Source organism: Chlorocebus sabaeus, chromosome 8 (assembly GCF_047675955.1).
Source record: "Chlorocebus sabaeus isolate Y175 chromosome 8, mChlSab1.0.hap1, whole genome shotgun sequence".
Lineage (NCBI taxonomy): Eukaryota > Metazoa > Chordata > Mammalia > Primates > Cercopithecidae > Chlorocebus > Chlorocebus sabaeus.
In genome coordinates this window covers 84433087-84454022 of record NC_132911.1, presented here as the reverse complement: position 1 = coordinate 84454022, position 20936 = coordinate 84433087, and the positions used below count along the sequence as shown (strand labels likewise).

The 20936-nt window shown below is 41.2% G+C and overlaps 1 protein-coding gene across 2 annotated transcripts in view; it reads right to left on the bottom strand.

Annotated features, from left to right (window-relative positions):
• ZBTB10 (zinc finger and BTB domain containing 10) overlaps positions 1–20129 on the bottom strand; it is a 38496-nt gene extending 18367 nt beyond the window's left edge. Inside the window, exons 1-2 of one of the 2 annotated variants that reach the window (XM_008000962.3) lie at positions 19937–20129; positions 5455–6343 (exon numbers count right to left, since the gene is read on the bottom strand). In XM_008000962.3, the coding sequence (XP_007999153.1) occupies positions 5455–6343; positions 19937–20032 (985 nt within the window). In that variant the 5' untranslated portion in view covers positions 20033–20129. Of the gene's footprint in view, positions 1–5454; positions 6344–18029; positions 19591–19936 lie in introns of those variants that run through there. The other variant, XM_008000960.3, reaches the window with a different exon arrangement.
• Between the last annotated feature and the right edge of the window lie 807 nt (positions 20130–20936).

Genomic DNA, 20936 nt, shown 5'->3' with positions numbered 1-20936 from the left:
CTTCCAGATTATTTAAAAGAATTCTAAATTTTATCTTTTGATCAACTAAAATTACCTTACATTTGAGTACTCGTACGGCATAAGAAAAAAAATCATTTACACAGACTACATCAGCTTGTGGCAAAGATAAAAAAATATAATAATCGACTGCATCTACTAGAAAATATCTGAGGAAACTGTCCAATTATATTACTTGGTGTCAACTACATAAAAAATGGAGAAATTCCTTTCGGAAGACGGTACCAGGAAGTCTGTCATCCTGGTAGAACTGGTATGTTTTTCTCTTTTGAGTAAGGCTATTTAGTATCTTAGAGCCAATTAAAAGCTTAATTAGGGCAACCACATTTATATCCATCATGAGCACTCTTCTTTGCCAATTTTACTTTATTTTGCTAATTTGTTTCTTTCGTCATTTCAAAATAAGGTATGTATGCATGCAACGTATATACAGAGTAAAATTATTCATAATAGGTAGAAGTTGCTAGTATGACAGGTATAAATTTAAAAATCTAGGCTCAGAAAACCATGTTCCTTGAGCCCACAGAATAAAGTGATTTTAAAAAATGAGATTAACACCTGACTTGTTCTAGTTAAATGGGACACAACATGTGTGAACACACATTGTAAAACAAATTTAGGCACTAGTTACCTGTACTTCTGTAATTCAATTTTTAATCTCAGGTAATCTACTTTATTTGGCTAAAATTTAATGTTTCCTGGTTGCAAATCAGCAAGACAAGGATTTTGAAATTTTTACATTATCAGAGCAATTCATTCATGACATCATTTTTACCCTTATTTGATTACCCAGATTTTAGTTTTTGCTGACAGTTTTAATTATTCCATAATCCCAGTATGTGCATACTCTCTTAGGACAGAAGTTTCTAACTTTCCTGAGTTCTACCTTCAAGTATTCTTGTGTATCAGAAATGATCTGAAGTGAAGTCAAACAACAAATATGATGCTGTAGTGAGTCAAACAACAAATACGTTAATTTCGAGATAAAAAAATACCATCTGAATAAAAACTCTGCAGCTATGAGTATACCTTCTTATCTCAATTTTTAAAAGGCACCCAAACAAAAGCTTCAACATTATATAAGACCGCATTATTAGAGCTCTATCTTACAAACTCTGGGCTGAAGACCTGGGAGAAGTCACAGTAACTAGAAGAGACCCACAAATCCAAACATGCCAAGCATTGTTTGCAGACTGAACAATTCACTAAGACTTTTCAGATGTTTGCTACAGAACTTTACATTCATTTAAAAGCATTTATTTCATGGAAAACTTTTTGTTTTCTCAATAAATGGAAATTAAAGCATAACTAATGATGAAGGGGATCATAAAAATATTTTGAAGTTAAAAGGAACTAATTTTTTAAAAAGATAGGAATCTACTACTTTAGGGGTTAATTGCAAGGTTGTAATGCTGGATAGTCCTAAATATGAAACCTGCCTCTTTCTACTTTTACTAGCTGAATGACCTTGGGAAGGCCTTAACCTTGGTAAACACAGGCTGACTGTGTTCTATATTGGTCAGAACTTGCCTGGAAAGTTAGAATAAATTCTGTGCATTAATTACAAGGTGGGCAGAAGAGCACATAGCCTACAAAAACAGGACTTTTTAAATGTCTAACATTTGAAGGGTTATCAGGTAGATTAGAGGAATTAGCTTAGGTTTAAACTATACTATTTCAAGCAGGGCGCAGTGGCTCATGCCTGTATTCCCAGCACTCTGGGAGGCCAAAGCGGGCAGATCACTTGAGGTCAGGAGTTCCAGACCAGCCTGGCCAACATATAGTGAAACTCTCTACTAAAAATACAAAATACAAAAATTAGGTGGGTGTAGTGGTGCACGCTGGTAGTCTCAGCTACCTGGGAAGGTGAGGCAGGAGAAAGCTTGAATCTGGGAGGCGGAGGTTTCAGTGAGCCAAAATTATGCCACTGCACTCCAGTCTTGGTGACACAGGGAGACTCTGTCTCTCAAAAAAAAAATAAATAAATAAATACAATTAATTAATTATAAATTATACTATTCCCAATGACAGAATTAGGAAGTTACAGAGAAGCAAATTTTGGCTACATTTAAAATGACTACCTAATAATCAGTCACCCTACACTGGAAGCTGCTTAAGGAAGTCTTTACAAGCAGTCAAAAAAATCAAGCTGAGGCTAAGACCATCTATTTGGCATTTGGTAGAAAGCACACAGCACCAGAAAACTGATATGAATAACCTCAATAGTCTTTTCCAAGTTTAAGGAGGACTGCCATGACCAAGAGAGTTATTTCATATTTGTCACTTCATTTTCGTAATCTCTAAAATCAACACAATATTTTAATGAGAAAACTGAGGACAAGGGCTTAATTTGATCATGGACTACAGTGGGTAGGTGGCATAGCTTATTTTCAAAATCATTATGTTTGGTTCAATTTAGGCTCTTTCCAATACAGTAATATTTGCTGATCTCAACCTTAACTCACAGAATTACCTATAGAACCTTAAAAAAAATTCCACATCCAAACCACATTCCATACCAATTAAACTGGAATCCACAGGAAGAGAGACCCCTTAAGGTATGTAATGCTCCCAAGTGATCCCAATGTGCATAGCCATGATTAAGAACCACTGCTATATACAAAGGGTTGGCAAGTTTTACTGGAACACACCTACCTTCATTTGTTTACATATTACAAATGACTGCTTTCATGTCACAAGTGGCAGAGTTGATGAGCTGATTTTTATGGCCAACAAAGGTGAAAGTCTTTTTTTTACTGTTTTAGCCCTTTACAGTAAAAATTCGCCAGTCCTTGGCTCTAAATCATATTTTACCCTAACCATAATACTAGAGACCCATTTTTTTTTTTCCACCAAACAACATTGGTGGCACTGATAGAACCAAATTTGTGAGTTAAGCAAGGTTCGGATACCAAACTGGTAACAACAAAATGAAAATGATCCATTTTAAGAGATGGCTGGGCACGGAGGCTCACACATGCAATCCCAACACGTTGGGAGGCCGAGGTGGGTGGATTTGAGGTCAGGAGTTTGAGACCAGCTTGGCCAACATGGTGAGACCCCATCTCTAGTAATAATACAAAAATTAGCCAGGCATGGTGGCATGTGCCTGTAATCCCAGTTACTTGGGAGGCTCATGTAGGAGAATCGCTTGAACATGGGAGGCAGTGGTTGCAGTGCACCAAGATTGTGCCACTGTACTCCAGCCTGGGAAACAGAGTGAGACTCCATTAAAAAAAAAAAAAAAAAAAAAAAAAAAAACCACACAGACATAAGAGATAAAGTATGTCAGACCACCAATTAATTTACGATGGAACTAGTCCATTGATACAACCATGGCTAGGAAATACCTGATAAAAATTGCTAGTAATATTATTTTTGAAAGTATGCATTGGCCGGGCGCGGTGGCTCAAGCCTGTAATCCCAGCACTCTGGGAGGCCGAGACGGGCGGATCACAAGGTCAGGAGATCGAGACCAACCTGGCTAACATGGTGAAACCCCGTCTCTACTAAAAAACACAAAAACCTAGCCGGGCGAGGTGGCGGGCATCTGTAGTCCCAGCTACTCAGGAGGCTGAGGCAGGAGAATGGCGTGAACCCGGGAGGCGGAGCTTGCAGTGAGCTGAGATCCGGCCACTGCACTCCAGTCTGGGGGACAAAGCGAGAGTCTGTCTCAACAAAAAAAAAAAAAAAAAAAAAAAAAAAAAAGAAAGTATGCATTGTAGTTCATTATTAATGCTTTTCTTTAAATCACTCCAATTATATGTGGCATTAATTTTTTAAATGGGGTTACTGCTGTTGCCATCAAACAACCACTACACCCAAAAGATCTTATTCTTTAAGGAAAAGTGTGTGTATTTAAACACACTACAGGGTTCCCACCATACTGTTAAATAAGACAATGTAGCTCTAATAAGAAATTTGTCAAGGTCTTCTATATAATTAAGACAAAACAAAGTGCTGGCTAAGGAGTCTATCTACCCTTAATATTTTATTTAACTAAATTGTCTCAGGGATTTTATTGTTAAAATTTGATATAAAGTACAAGGAAAAAGATCAACAAATAGTATTCATTATATATACACACTAGCTGATTTTCACACAGTAAAAATTTCACACACACACACACACACACACACACACTCCTACCTCTGAAAGCTAACCCAAATCTAAAAAGCCAGAGGAACATTTCACAGGATTACTATGGCATTTTGCCCTCTGGCAACTAAAAACAGTGATTCCTTTAACAGAAAATACTCCATCCTCAAATGACCACCATCGTGTAAATCAGACACTGAACAGTTATGGTGCTTTGAAGTGAAAAAAGCAAGCATTAAATAATGTATGACAGTGGTGGACAAGCCTCGGGTATGCATAGGAAACCTCAAACCCACTGAGCTTCTTCAAATAAAGATACACACAGTCAGATTAAACTAAAGACTTAATAATGGTCTTCTTCTTTTAAAAAAATTCCCACTATCAATGTGATTCTCTAAGATTTCTATATAACTTTTGGAGGGAAATACATTGAAGAGAAAGGCCTCAGAGGCTTTGCAACTAATGCAAAGGTGAATGAAAATCAGGTGACAGTGGACAAACAAAATAGCTTCTAGGGTGAGAACAGAACAGCAGCTGCTCTAGGCCAGATGTGGTGGCTCATGCCTGTAATACCAGCACTTTGGGAGGCTGAGGCAAGCGGATTACCTGAGGTTAGGGGTTCGATACCAGCCTGGACAACATGGTGAAATGCCATCTCTACTAAAAATACAAAAATTAGCTGGGTGTGGTGGCATGCACCTGCAGTCCCAGCTACTCAGGAGGCTGAGGTAGGAGTATTGCTTGAACCCGGGAGGGGGAGTTTGCAGTGAGACTCCAGCCTGGGCTACAAAGTGAGACTCCCACTCAAAAATAAATAAATAAATAAATAAATAAATAAATAAATAAAAACAGAAGAACAGTAGCCCTAAATAAACTAGAATACCATAATCTCATAATTGGCAAAATTCTTTGAAACACTTAAATATGTTTTAACAGCCAAAAATAAAATAAAAAAGGTTAAGGTGGTCTCTGAAATAACAAAGTGATTATATATTACAACTAAAGATTCTATCTTTCCCAGCACTGGGTATAAAATAGTGAGCACAGAGGCTAAAAATGAGGAAAGTCAAAGACCTGTACATGCAGCAGAGTCCACGTTCCTTAACAATATATGCAATACCTGGCTATTAATACATCTTTTGATAAACTCACATATATATGTGTTGAAAAAAGACAAAGAAAATATACCAAATATGTAATGCATTTGAATGATGTCCCCCCTTCTTTTGTAAACAACTTTAGTATTACTTTATAATTAAAATAATTAAAAATATACTTCAAGGTTATATCCAACTAGAATTAAGATGAACAAGGAAGTATCTTCGTATATATATTTACCTGGTTCTTCCTTGATGAGTAGTGTATTTTCTTCTGGATAGGCAACAGGTGGCTGCATCACTGAGCAATCTTCTAAATTCGTTTCATTATTAGGTGGAATATTATAAATAAATCTTTTTGTAGTTTGGTTTTTCCTCCTTGTTTTGCCAGTCTCTTGAATTCCCTGGGAGCCCATATTATTCCAAATAAACACTTTTGTTTGACCTTCAGATTCATTTTCAGCCATTTCAGGAGATCCATCCTGGACCCAACTACTGTCATTCATTTGGTAGTTTTCTATTTGGCCCTCGTCGACATTACAACCATCATTTTCAACCTTTACACTGCTTGCCAAATTGGTAAGATTCCGTGTTGCCCAAAAACTGGCAATTTTTTGATCCCGTGATGAAGACAGACCATCTCTATTAACTGGTTTTCTATTATTATAGTCCACAACTACAGACTCTGGAGCTTCTGATTTAATGCTTATATTTAAGGCATCTTTAATGAAATTTCGGCAAGTTTGAACAACTTCACTCATCTGAAGATAGCTGGCCACTGTCATAACTTCAATGGCATTTTGGCTTGTGAGCACCAGGTTACCAGAATACAAGAAGTCCAAGATGACTGAAAAACCTTGAACTGCAGCAATATCTAAGTGGGTAGTATTGTTTTGGTTAGGGCTTTCTTTGTTTGAAAAGCAATATAAAGTCTTAAAGAAACGGCTGCCTGCAACCAGGATGTTCTTATGAGCTTTGAAGATTTTTCCGCTTACCACAATGCTGACATCACAAAGAATACCTTTCTTTCTCTGTTCATTTAGTTGTCGCAGAAGTTGATAGCAATAAGAGTTCTCATTTGGCCTACTATTAAAGTCACAGTACCCCTCTTCTGATGGTATTTCTGACTCCTGTAATTGGATAAAAAACATTAGTATTAAACTCTATTGACTTTTTAAAAAACTCCCAAACCAAGGAAAACAATTATCAAGCTTTTAAAAAGCGATAATCAAATATATTAATCTGTAAGTAATCAAGAAAGAAAGTGAACAATGGTGGTGCAACCCACTGCTATTATTTAAAAAAAAAAATCAACACATCTGACTGAAGATCAGCAGGATTTCATTTTAAAAATAACATTCATCATGTTATATCTTTCAAATATAAGCTAAGAATATGAATTGAGAATTTCTTAAAATTAAAAAGAGCAATTATTTTCTTCAGAAAAGAAACTTTCATTTATAGGAATGAGTTTGCTTTATCTCTGATAGGAAAGCAGCAGTCTCCCCTGATTGAACTTAAACTATCCAAGTTATATTTTGTGCTAGGCATATCACCCTGTCTACCATTAATAAAAAGGTAAATTTTAAGTCTTGGCAAACATTAAAATCAAACAGTTTAGGTCAATGAAGTTAATTAAATCTAACTAGAGATAAAGGTAAGACCCTAAGGGGAAAATCTGCTTCAACTGCAGGAATATCTAGTTATATAATTTCCTATCAACTTTCAAAACGATTTATCTCTTTAGGGTCATAAATACTATAAACTGTAAGGTAAATTAAAATTCCTGAATTCAATATTCTAAATGTTTATAAATTTTGCTTCTTATCATACAGGTATTCATTATAGACCTACTTGGAGTCACAATTAAAATTGTGTGATATAATCGTAAGAGTATGAGCTAGAATTCAGAATGCTGTCTGTACCAGCTATTAACTGCGTATCCTTGGAAAGTCACTATCCCCGAGCCTTTTCCCTAAACTATAAATCAGTATTACAAATGTTAGTTAAAACTTTATGACTTTCCTCATACAGTGACTAGGTGGATAGGCTCCCTCAAGGCAGAGCTGAATATCCCCTCCAGCACTTTGATTAAATATCCCCTCCACACTTTGCTAAACAACTGAAGTAATCATCTCTTTCCCAAGAGATAAACTGCTTAGACCATTTCTAGTAGAAAAGATAACTGAAAATACTGACCTTATTCAAGTGTCAATTCTTTGGCACAAAATATTAAGTTAAACATAGACCATTTCTATAAAATAATAAAATATATACACATATACATGGATCTATGATTTTACAAGCATGGAGAAAAACGTGGAGAAATAAATACTAGAGTGTAAACAGGTTCAAAGGACTGACATGCTTAGAAGAGAGGAAGCGGTGTAGAGATGACAGGACTGCAAAAGAAGTCTCACAAACAATATCCTAAATGGTGGATCCCTAAACAATCACAAAATGTGACTTAATGCAATCACATGCATGGTTAAATCATAAAAATTTTAGCTTTACTTGAGTCCATGTCACAGGAGGCCACACACACTGTCACACTGTCATCTCAATTCTCTGAAACTAACTCAGTCCATCTAAAAATTATAGTGCTGCTCCCACATATGAGAAGTCAACTGAAAGAACCAAAATATTAATATTCCAGGACACAGCCAGGTGCGGTGGCTCACGCCTGTAATCCCAGCAGCTTGAGAGGCTAAGGCGGGTGGATCATTTGAGGTCAGGAGTTCAAGACTACTCTGGCCAACATGGTGAAACCCCAAACTCCATCTCTACTAAAAATACAAACATTAGCTGGGCAGTAGTGGGGTGCGCCTGTAATCCCAGCTACTTGGGAGGCTGAGACAGAGGTTGCGGTGAGCCAAGATCGTATCACTGCACTCCAGTTTGGGGAACAGACTAAGATCCTGACTCAAAAAGAAAAAAACAAAGGGAAAAAAAAAAGATTCCAGGACACACTTCAACTGTTTCACTGTGAAAATAGAATAGTATGAAAAACCCTGCGAATCTGGAGTATATGATCACTTCAGAATGAAGCACACAAAGTAGAGAAATTTCCTCATTTTCGACGATTCCTTGGCAACCTTCCCGTTCCCTTCTGGTACCAAGTGCATAATGCCCTTTTACCAAAAAACTCCCACCCATGCCCCCTCACCATATAATAATGTTCCATGCTCTAAATTGGCTATTTTCTCCTCCTACCAAAACATCCAATTCTGCAAAAACTGTTAAGTCACGGATAGAGGAATCAGAACAAGTCCATTCATGAGTAATACCCTTATTTTTGTTTTTGGGGAACAGCAGAAAGGAAGTAATGTAATAATGAGACTTATTTAACCTAAGCTTTTGTATTAAACCAGTATGTTGTATTGGATTGTTGCAAATACTTGCTTAAAAAAAAAAAACAGTATGTTGTGAAAGTTCATATGTAGCAAAGAGGAAAGAAACGATTTACTACTTGTGCAAAAATGTAAAAAATGATACTAAAACACCTATAACAATTACTTGGACAATGTAACTTTCTACAAAAGCATCCTTCTGTTTACTTGGTTTCCCTTTTGAGACTGAGTCAATTTTTTTGCCTATGCGCTCTACAGAAATTCCAAATAAGGGGGAAGAATCTTGCTTTGATGCAGGCTCAACACTAAGCTTTGTTACACAAGCTGTACCTGAACCCAAGCTCATGTGGTTCAATGTTCTATCTACTATATATTATAGTAAAAGTATGAATATTGTATGAATATTTGGAAGAAGCAAAGTTTTCAACACTGAATATCTGGCAGCCTATACCCATGAAGTGTTTGTGAAAGCAGTGAATCAGCATGCACAAGTCAAGAACTGCCTAAAGTTCATATATCAAACAGTTGAAAACACTTCAGGAGGTGGCTATGCCTATTGTAGCAGTCATAATAGGCTATGGTCACTGCACTCTGAATTTTCTGGGCCAGTGCCAATTGCTAAGATTCTCTGCCTTTACCATACCAGATGTTCTAATTTTTAGAAGTAACTAAGACAAAAGCCTATCCATCAAAATATCTGCCCATTCTACTCTGACACAAACTGTACAAATTAAACACTATTCAACCACTATTTTTTCTCATTACTACGGTACAAGAACATTAATGTCGCTTGCTTTTATAACCAGTAACAGCAATTTCTTGTTCACCACTGATTAAAGCACTATTCCATATGTCTGCAGCAGCTATTAAATATGCCCTTCAAAAAAAAAAAACAAAAAACACACAAATAAATATGCCCTTCGAAAAAATGAATCATTTCCAAGAGTACGTGTACTCTCTAAGGAGATTATTATTAAAGGATTTGGGTAAAAGAGCTAAATAAGTACAAAGCACTAAAAAACTGCCAATATTATTTGCTGAACTCAACAAATTAATAAATTCTTAGTGCCAGAGACAAAATCTTAAATAGGTCCCTAATAATTCCAGATATTCTTTGCGTCTTTAGATCCTTCTTTAATGTTCTATGTCCACTTTTAGTATACCGATAACATCAGATATCACTGATAAGTTTAAAAAAAATTACTATATCCACAACTGGTCTTTTCAAATGTAGTGACCTCTTCTAACCTCTCTCCCAAAAAGGACAACACGATTAGCTCTGACATTATAGTCTAAACTGGCTAAACAAGGAGATTTTAAAGAAACAGACATTCAGAGCTAAATACGAAATCTTGAATTTTTTCATTTGTGAAGACGCCCGTTAGTAAAACTTTAGTCTGGATGAGACCTCAATATCAAGTCTTTTAAAATTTAGAAAACATAGGTAACTGTCCATTTATTAAAATCCTTATAACCTATTATCTAGATGTTCAATATTTAAAGAACATAGGCTACAAAATAGTAAATATTTTACTCAAACGAAAAAGCTTGAAAAGTCCTAACTTTACGCATTTATTTAATAAGCATTAAATGAATGCCTACTTTGGCCAGGGTCTACACTGGGAACCAAAATGATTCAGTTGCTAATTTGAAGTTACTGTTAGTGGGTAAGACTCTTAAGGTGGTGTAAGAGCAGAAAGCAGGTGTATCTAATCCAGTTTTTTGTTTTTTGTTTTTAAAGGGTGGGGACGCTTTTTGGAAGAAACAAGACCTGAGCAGAGCTTTAAAGGATCCAAGAGTGGGATGGGTGGATGAGCACTTCAAGTAAATGAAATAGCATTAAAAACAAAACAAAACAACAACAAAAACAATCCAGCATTTAAGAAAACATAAGATGGTCTATAGCATCCTCAAAAGTTCAGATTTGTAAAAGAATTTCAATGTGATTTTCTAAACAGCCCTATGGAATGCAAATATGCACTTGGGCACATTTCAGAGGTAAACGTCCATCCATTTTGACCAGATTATAAAGAGGGGCATGTAATCCCAGCACTTTGGAAGGCGACAGGATGGCTGGTAGCCAGGAGTTCAAGACCAGTCCAGTCAACATAGCAAAACCCTATCTCTAAAATAAAAAAAAAAAAAAAAAGAAAAAAAAAAAGATGTGAACCCCCTTCCCCCTCCCAAATATTAGAACCATTGCTATTGGCACCTTACAGAGTTTTCAGAAGCAGTGATATAATTGAAATAACAAAGAGAAGAGATGACTATGGCAGCAAGGTGGAGATTTATTATCAGGGAAAGAAGACTACAGATACTGTGACCAGTTGGAAAGTTAGTTTTCCTTTTTTTTGAAACAGTGTCACTCTGTCACCCAGGCAGGAGTGCAGTGGTTAGATCCTGGCTCATTGTACCCTCAACCTCCTGGGTTCAAGGGATCCTCCTGTCTCAGCCTCCCAAGTAGCTGGGACTACAAGGTGTGTGCCACCATGCCCGGTTATTTTATTTTTTAAATTTTTTGTAGAGGTAAGAGTCTCCCTGTGTTGCCCAGGCTGGTGGCAAACTCCTGGACTCAAGCAATTCTCCCACTTCGGCCTCCCAAAGAGATAAGATTACAGGTGTGAGCCATGTACCCTCTGGAAAGCTACTGTGAACAGTGCAACATACTTGCAAGAAAAAAAGACCTTAATTAGGGAAGATAGATGTCAATGAGGTGTCAAGCAGAGCCTAGAAAAATAGTCTGAAAATCATCAGAACTTGCATGATAAAACAGATATAAGGGGTGGAGGAAGAGAATCATAGGGTCATCAGCATTCTAGCTTGCGGCCTAAACAATGCCGCCAACTTGCAGAGAATACAAGACCATCACCCAGTCTCCTACACTATCGTGGGGATAGAGGAAGAGAGGCTAACTTCAGTTGCAAGTAATAGAAAGTCAAACAACACACCTGTAGTCAATCCATAAATGATAGGAAAATGTTACTCAACTAAAGAAACAAGCAATTAGTATTTACTACCGTACTCAATTACAGCCCTTTTCCAATAACTGAATTAGCAAAAAAGACATTTGAAACACAATCATTCAAGGGTAAACTAAAAGCAATGAAAACATCAAAATCTTCATTACTCTGCAGCAATTCACTGGAATATACTGAAAGAACAAAAACAGTAATTTCTACTTCCAAATTTTAGAATAAATTCATTTTATAGAAAGAAGACAAACAAGGCCATAGCAAGTGTGATGCCAAACAAATACATGCTAGTGGCAATGACAAATGATAATAGTTGGTAGAGAAAAAGACAAGGTGGTCTCTTTTGTAGTTTTCTGATCATCTCTGAATCTTTGAGTGATGGCATCCTCTCTGGTAGCTTAAGTACTATCCCCAGAAATTCTAATCCTGTAAGTGTTAGGGAACAGACAGACTATGGTTATTCAGGTATTTTTTTATTTTTGAGATGGAGTTTTACCCTTATTGCCCAACGTGCAGTGCAAGGGTACGATCTTGGCTCACCTCAACCTCTGCCTCCTGCGTTCAAGCGATTCTCCTGCCTCAGCCTCCTGAGCAGCTGGGATTATAGGTACACGCCACCATGCCTGGCTAATTTTGTATTATTTATTTATTTATTTTAATTAGAGATGGGGTTTCTCCATGTTGGTCGAGTTGGTCTCGAACTCCCAACCTCAAGTGATCCACCCCCCGCCCCGCCCGGCCTCCCAAAGTGTTGGGATTACAGGTGTGAGCCACTGCGCCTGGCCTATTCAGGTTATTATAACAGCCTGCCAAACAGTTCTCTCCTCAAACTCTAAACCCACATACATACTACGTAGGTGTCCCTGGATGGCAATGCATACACATTTGATAATGATTCTCCCCCGCTTAAAACTGCTATTGTTGCCCATTTGTCAAGAGAATAAAATTTAATGTTTTCAGCACGACAGATCCTCCATGACCTTACTGTTCAAACTTGATTTTTCATCCTGCACAGCAACCAAACTCTCCTTTCTCTAAAATACCATTCTTCACTTTCCTCAGGCTCTGTGTGTGTGTGTGTTTTCTGAGGCACCGTCTCACTTGTCGCCCCGGTTGGAGTACAGTGGGGTGCTTCCTAGGTTCAAGCGATTCTCCTGCCTCAGCCTCCTGAGTAGCTGGGATTACAGGCAACCGCCACCACACCTGGCTAATGTTTGTATTTTTAGTAGAGACAGGGTTTCACCATATTGGTCAGGCTGGTCTCAAAGTCCTGACCTCAAGTGATCCACCCACCTCGGCCTCCCAAAGTGCTGGCATTACAGGCGTGAACCACCGCACCTGGCTCCTCCTCAGGCTGTTTCTAACTGCACTGCCTAAATGCCCTCTCCACCCTGGTCAACACCTATTAATTAAATGCAATTAAAATTCAAGAGTCAGTTGTACAAGTTTCTTCCAACCTTTGCAGGTAGAACTGATCACTCCCTTCGTTAATCTTCAGGCCGGGCGTATGGCTTACGCTTGTAATCCCAGCACTGGGAGGCCTAGGTGGGCAGATCACGAGGTCAGGAGATAGCGACCATCCTGGCCAACATACTGAAACCCCGTCTCTACTAGAAATACAAAAATTAGCCTAGCATGGTGGCATGTGCCTGTAGTCCCAGCTAATCAGGAGGTTGAGGGAGAAGAATCGCTTGAACCCAGGAGGCGGAGGTTGCAGTGAGCCAAGATCATACCACTGCACTCCCGCCTGGATGACAGAGTGAGACCCCGTCTCAAAAAAAAAAAAAAAAAATCTTCAATGTACCCTGATTATACACTGCTACCATGGTATCTGCGTCTTTTTTCAGTCCTGTCTATCTCTCCTTACTAAACTACAAGTTCCTTGAGGGCAGAGAGAATGAATGTTTTATTTACAGACTTTTATCTCCAGTGCTTTGCATCAACCTAACACAGCTAAATTTAAGATGGAGAAGGAAGCTAATCCTAGGTACACAATAAGGTATAGTCAAACACTGCTAACAAAAGTTTGAAAGGCATAAGTGCTATGAACTAGCTGTTACTGAATAAAACACAAATAATTAATAAATTATAAATAATGCAAAATATATAAATAATAAACAATGGAATTGAATGGGTTACAGGCTCAACTCTAATTGATTTTTCCTCAGTGAAAGATCTTTCAGACTTTCTTCTGAAAGTGTTAAAAACCAACCAACTAACCAACCAACCAACCAATCAACGTTGGCCCTTATTTCTGCCAAAAACAAATTAGGCTGATAGATCTGCCTTATAGTCTTTGTTTGCTCAGCTACTGACATCAATATATTCCAACTAGATCGTTCAATCAGATCACTGGTCTGAATTCATTACTTAGTTTCTGTAAACGTTAACTAAATTTACAACAATAATACATTTGGGTGCCTGTTTCTCCTGGGAAGAGTTGACAGGATGTGTGCTTTAGGCTATGAAAATTTCACAATTGGGTAGAAAGTGGTCTAGACCAAGAATAAGTGGTAATCACTTAATTTTAAAGTCTTCTGGGCCAATGGTCAGATACTGAATGAGCTAATCATTAAACCTAACTCTGATCATATAGTCAATTGTTACTTAAAATTAAACTATTAATAGTCCCTCATATCCTTATAAATACAAGGACACCTCTGAAATGGAAGGCTCAAAACACAGACTCAGAAAGCATGTTTTAAAACACTCTCCCACGAATAGTCCACAATAACCAAGGTCCAATTAACAGAAGAATTAACTTTTTGGTCACTACCAAGGGATTAACAAAAAGATACTTTTCTTACTTAGAGAAAAGTAACCTTTCATGACATACAGTTATGCATCACTTAACGACAGGGATATGATCTGAGAGATGCATCGATTTTGTCACTGTGCAAATGTCACAGTATACACAAACCTAGATGGTATAACCTATTACACACCTAGGCTATATGGTCAGGCCTATTGCTCCCAGACTACAAACCTGTACATTATGTTACTGTCATGAATACTTTAGACAATTGTAACACAATAGTATTTGTGTATCTAATCTATCTAAACATGAAAAAGGTACAGTAAAAATATGGCACACCTTATAGGGCACTCACCATGAACAGAGCTGACATGACTGGAAGCTGCTCTGGGGTAAGTCAGTGAGTGGTGACTGAATGAAAAGCCTAGGATATTACTACACACTGCTGTAGATTTTATGAGCACCGTACACTTAGGCTACACTAAGTAGAGACAGGGTTTCACCACGTTGGTCAAGCTGGTCTCGAACTCCTGACCTCAAGTGATCCACCCACCTCCGCCTCCCGATCTGCTGGGATTACAAAACAAAGTGCACTACAACTTTACGGTATTACTAGGTGATAGTAATTTTTCAGCTCCACTGTAGTCTTTTTGGGACCATTATCATATATGCAGTCCATCCTTGAAAATGTTATGCAGTACATGACTGTGTTAAGATGTGGCCAAATTCCTCTCAGAAACAGGACTCTGAGAAATAATGGGGAAAATAGGAGTTTAGTACTCTTAGACTCAAACTGATTTCTTGCCTGAAGAATTCTAGAACTCTCATTTCCAGGTTTTTAAGACAAGATATTCAAGAGTGCCTTTGTGAAGCTGAGAAAAATTTCATGTATGAGAAATAGGCTCAGAATGTTCAAAGAACCTGATGGCCACAAAGTCTCTGAAGGTATAAAAAAGGAGAACTGACTGGTGATCAAAATAAGTAATAATGGCCAGATTCAGTGGCTCACACCTGTAATCCCAGCATTTTGGGGAGGTCAAGGTGGAAAAACTGCTTGAGCCGAGAAGTCTGAGACCAGCCTGGGCAAAACAGTGAGACCCCCGTTTCTACAAAAAAAAAAAAACTAGCCAGGAATCGTGGCGTGCACCTGTAGTTCTAGCTACTCGGGAGGATGGATGCCTGAGCCCAGGAGGCTGCAGTGAGCCTTGATCTCACCACTGCACTCCAGCCTGGGCAATGGAGTCACTGTCTCAAAAAAACAAAACAAAAAGGTAATAACGATAATAAATAACAGCACTAAGTGGTTTTATGCTGGCACACATACTTTGCATACATATGGAAACTAAAAGTTAACTAATTTGCCTGCCCCAAAAAGTAGAGATTTAGGAGCAAAGTCCTCTGACCTTAAGCCATGTAGGCGCTTACATTACGTGTTGTGTTATAGTGCCTCCTACAGGTAACTGGAGACGGCAGAAGAACGGGGGAAAAAAATGATTGCACTCTCCAAAAAGAGTAAAACAGATGAGGAACCTGTCACTCAAGTTAAGACAAAGAGATTTTTATACAGCTGGTACCGGGGGTTGATAACAAGATATCCCCTCAAGATTAGTTATAACGAAACTAAGAAATGATTAGGATCAATTCAAAGTGAAAACACCCAAAATCCAATCAAGGAGACTAATATATAACCTTAGGACACACAGGACTTACTAAAACTGTAGACTTTAATATATGCATATTGTATAGAACGTCCCAAAGAAAGGAGATGGCCTGCAGATTGCACTGATGGGGGAATTTAAAGGAGTGAACAGGAAGAGACTCAGTTCAGTTCAAGTTTAGAAAGGTTTTTCCTAGGAATTCCAAGACAAAGATATATACCCAGAGAATACACCCAGGCTGAGGCTAACTTAAGGTTATCCAACTAATGCCCCTTCTTCTGATTTCAGGTTCACTAAAGGAGCTAATTATAATTTGCATTCCCATTCAGATTTACCTGCAGGGAGAGACTATGCTGATAGAGTAATTGGTCCACAGCAGATTAAGAAAATTCACCCCATTTAACATTTTCTAAGTAACCAACCTAGCCCTATTTGGAAAATTAAACTTCCATTTTCACAAGTCCCCTGCAACTCCATCATCTTACTACCTAACTTCAGGAATGTTACTTAACCCTTTAAGGCTTTAGATTCCTCTTCTGTAAAATGGGAACAAAAAATAAATACTTTGCAGAATAAATGTGTTTGGCACACGAAAGACAAGGAACTGTTAGTTCCATTTCACTCTATTGCCCAAGCTCACAAAGCTAGTTAATTGCAGAAAGTTGAGATCTGAACCCAGATTTACTCCAAATCCATTCTTTTTCCATTACGACATTCCTTACAGGCTCTAGCCTCAGTTGGGTCACCCTAGACTCTTAGGACAATTTACTTAACCTTTCTCGGCCTTGTATCGTTAAATGACCTTCCTTCTAGGGCTTAGGCAACTAAAATGTGTGCAAAACAACAACAACAACAAAAACCCTACTACATTGTCCACTGGGGCGGGGGCGGGGAAATTACTCTGTGCTTTAAAGTTAAAGCCCTAACTTCTGAGAAACATGGGTGCTGTGTCTGTGGGTTACTGGTGCGCCTAATTAACCCACGGTAAGTGCGCTGAACGGCACAATCATTCCAATAAACAGACTACCATCTGAGAGCTAACTTTATAAAATCAACGACTGGCTACCAACACGAAAGAATGAATTCCATCTACCACCACAGGTTGCCTTAAAGTCAAAAAGTGAGGACTGATCAACATCTGTTTGGCTTGAATACAGATTATCAAAATAGTAAGGCTTACTATCTTTAGACTGGAAATGTTAAAACAAGGACTAAGAACTTAAAGTACAGCTCACTTTCTGTAAGCACTTTCACGGTGTTTGGTAAATAAATTCCCTACCAATCCAAATCCACTACTTGATACAAATAACTACACATTAAACATTTCTAATTCTAAGTTTAAAGTACTTAATAGTAAACTGCATTTAAAAATCTTTCTGAAAAGGAACAGCACGAAAAAAATCTCAGCACAGAAATCTGAGTAAACAAGTAAAAACTACAATAATTTACCAAAACCAGGCCTTGGTAAGAAAGTTCAACAGAGATTAATTTACTAAAATTATACACAAGAGCAAGGAGTTCCAAATAGCATTCTCTACATTTACATACTGTCTCATACTTCACATTATCTTGATCTCATATAAAGAATGTTTTCGGCTGGACGTTTTCCTGAAAGGGGCAGCCTTAAAGGTAAAGGAAAACTGTTTAATCCACTCTTCAAAGAGTTGCCCGATTTGGCTTCGACCAGCACACTAAACGTCTGTGAGCACAGAACAGCTTCTCTAAAATCACAGCTAATAAATTTTTTTTACCGCAAAGTCAGCCTTTTAGGTTAAAACCTTCAACCTCACTTTCTTTTTGATTCAATCTGATAAGAAATCTGAGTCATAAAAAAAAAAATCCAGCGCTACGACAAGACAATTGTCATTCCATCCCCTTCCCCCCACAACACACAGAACTTTTCAAAACTTGTTCCCAGGCTTTCTAAACCCCCACGCGTAAGCTTCCCGCACCTCTCAACTGGAACGATGTCTTCACCCAGAAAAATGGTTTTGAGATTTTTTTGGGGGGTGGGGGGAAGGGAATGCTGATAAACCTTTCCCTAAAAGATCTCAAAAAAGTAGGAGCAGGATATACTGTACCTGGGCGTTGGCTTCGTGGAGTTTGTGCTCGGTAGAGACGTGGTGCCTCAGGAGGAGGGTTTTCTTGTAGTTGCGGGTCCCTCGCGAAAGCTCATCATGCCCCACTTGGGGAAGGTCCACGCTTCCCCCATCTGCAGGGGTCTTTTGGCACCAACCGCAAGACATAAGACCAGTATCCTTGGAATAGCGCAGCCAGGGAAAGTCCTTGAGCCAGGAGGTCTGGAAGGAACATTGGAGCTTCTGCATTAGAGACTTGGGCCGCGCGAGCGGGAAGTGCTGGACAGTCTCTCCTTCGCCAGCTCCCAGACCACTGCCCTCCACTTCGTCCCCGCCATCGCCGCCCGACCGCCTGCTGCTGCTGCAGCTGCCGCCTTCCGCCCCGCTGCCGTCGCCCAGGCTCGCCCCCTCCTCCTCGTCCTCGGTGCTGTCGCTCAGGGACGCGCCGTCCTGCATCAACTCCTTCCCCTCCAGCGCGTCCAGCTCCAGATCCACAGTCGCCGGCCCTCGCCCATTGAAATGCCTCAGGGGCCACGCCGAGGTCTCGGGGCGGCCGAGGCTACTGCCATTGTTGCCGAGACCCCCGCCGCCGCCGCCGCCTCGGAAGGCCAGAGTCCGACGGTTCCTTTCCGCTAGCAGGGGGCCCCCCGCGCCACCGCCGCCAAGCGAGGTGGGGCCGCCCGCGTCTTGGGGGAGCAGCAACTCCTTGGCTTCCTCGGCGGCGCCGGCGACCGCCCCGGCGGAGGCCTCCAGGTCTTGGGGCTCCAGGCCCTCCAATTCCACTTCCTCGTCGGCCCCCCGCCCATTAGGCTGCTGAAGCGCGGGCGGCGCTGGCGGCGGGGGCTGTCTCGGCTGGGGCTGCGGAGGCCAAGCTGAGGCCTCCCCGCCAGCGTTATTGTTCGTGGAGCCGCCGCCGCTAGCGGTGACCAACCCGCCTCCTCGGAACGCCAGCGTCCTGCGGTTCATTTCACTGAACGACATGGCGCGCGCCGCCGCCGCCGCCGCCCGGTGCCCCGGCTCGCGCACGGCCTCGGGCCGCGTCCCGCGCGCTCCCCGCGGCTCCCCCTCTGTCTCGCCCCCGCCCCCGCCCCCGGCGTTCCGGTCTCGCGGGGCTCGGCCTCGCCCTCTCGCCCGGCAGCCCGGCTCGCGCTCGCTCCCGGGGCTGCCGCACGCGTCCGCTACCGCTGCCGGGCCGACGCCTCCGGCCGCTCTCTCGTCCTCCACCCCCGCCCCGCCGCGCTCCGGGCAGCGTCCCGCGCGGAGAAGGGGGCGGGCGGCGGAGAGGTGAGGAGCGAGCCGGGGGCAAGCGAGGCCTTCGAAGTTGAGCGGCGGAGTGCGGGGAGACCCTTCGCTGCCCCCTCTTTAAAGCCGCGCGCACACACCGACCCTCCACACAGATATCCTTCCTCCGCGCGCCGAGGAGTCCCGACGCCGCCGCCGGCTTCGCAGGCGCTGAGGGTGAGAGGCACGCTAAGCTGCTCGGCTCCGCCACATAACGAAGCGACAATAAAGCCGGCGGAGCGTTTCCGTCCGACCAGGCCCTGGCGGAGGTCGAATGGCAAATGAACAACGGACCGTGCGCCCACAATGCACCGGGGTAGCAGTAACCGCTGGAGGGGGAAAGGGTGGGGGCCGGGCTGGGGGAGGGGGGCTGGGCTTGGGGCTGGGCTGGGGTGGGGTGGGGGCGCCAGGGGACCAGGAAAGGGGCTGGGCCGCGCCTCCGGCCTGGGGGCGGGGGTGCGGCCGCGGGGAAGGAAGTCGGCCGAGGGGCGGGGGACAAAAGGCCGGGCGGCGGGTTGGGGGTCTCAGGGAGGGGGCGGGCGTGTGCGGCCGGGGCCGGGCTACGCGGAGGACAAACAGCTGGCGAGTGTCAGGGTCTGGCCGCCTCCCCGCTGCCCACACGCACCTACCCGCGCCCGGGACGCGCATTTTCCTTCTCTCGCCACGAGTTCACCTGGGACTTTGCAAATAACTGTGCGGTGGGAGCTGCGCTCCAGCCTTGTCATTTGCTGAGGGTGGGTGGCGGTGCCCAAGGAAGTGAACTTATTTTGTTCCTTCACAAAGACTGGACCAGGCGGTGCCTTTCACGCGAGGAGGTTACGACCACGGACACAACCTCCTCTGATGCATTGTGCGAGGCAGCACCTCGGGCCCAGGGCAATAATCATTTCACAGAAAATGCACCGCCCCGAGTGTCTTATTGCTGTGATGAAATGGAAATTTAAATAAAAGGTCGAACACGTGCGTTCACTGGGAAGTATTGACATGGGTGTTACATCACCAGCAGCCAATCAGATAACTCCAGTCGTGTTTATACTTCTACAACCACCTTGTGAGTATTACAGTATGTCATAACGTTATAAATATTAGGCAGGGTTTTCCCCAGGAGCGGGGAGGAGTCTGCTTCTACGGACATTGTGAGCGGCTCCGAAGATTGTTTAAAGTCAGCAATTCATTTTTAAGACTTTTTGAACTGTTTAGATTACATGGAATTCAGATTGATTCCAACAGAATGAACTGGAAATGAAATCCCACAATTATGATCGTAGGAGAGTTTTTTTTCCCCCCCAATTTAGGACCCTTATGCTCCTTTAAAAAAATCTTAATAGAAGAAAAAAAAAAAAATCTTAATAGGCTAAATTTAGCAAATACTAAAGTGTTAAGACTCATCTGACAACGTGAGAATTTAAGCCTATTTCAGGTTAAAAAAAAGATGTTTTAAGGTTATGGAGAGGCTTTTTACTCTTAAGCAACATATGTATTAGAAGTTGAATCACAAACTAATAAAATGCTCAAGATAATTGTTGACTAATAAAAAATATGGCAGGGCAGATTTTTTACATTAATACATATGTGCAGAAAATGAGAAATATACATGAACTCTTTACAGTTATAGATTAATGGGGTTAT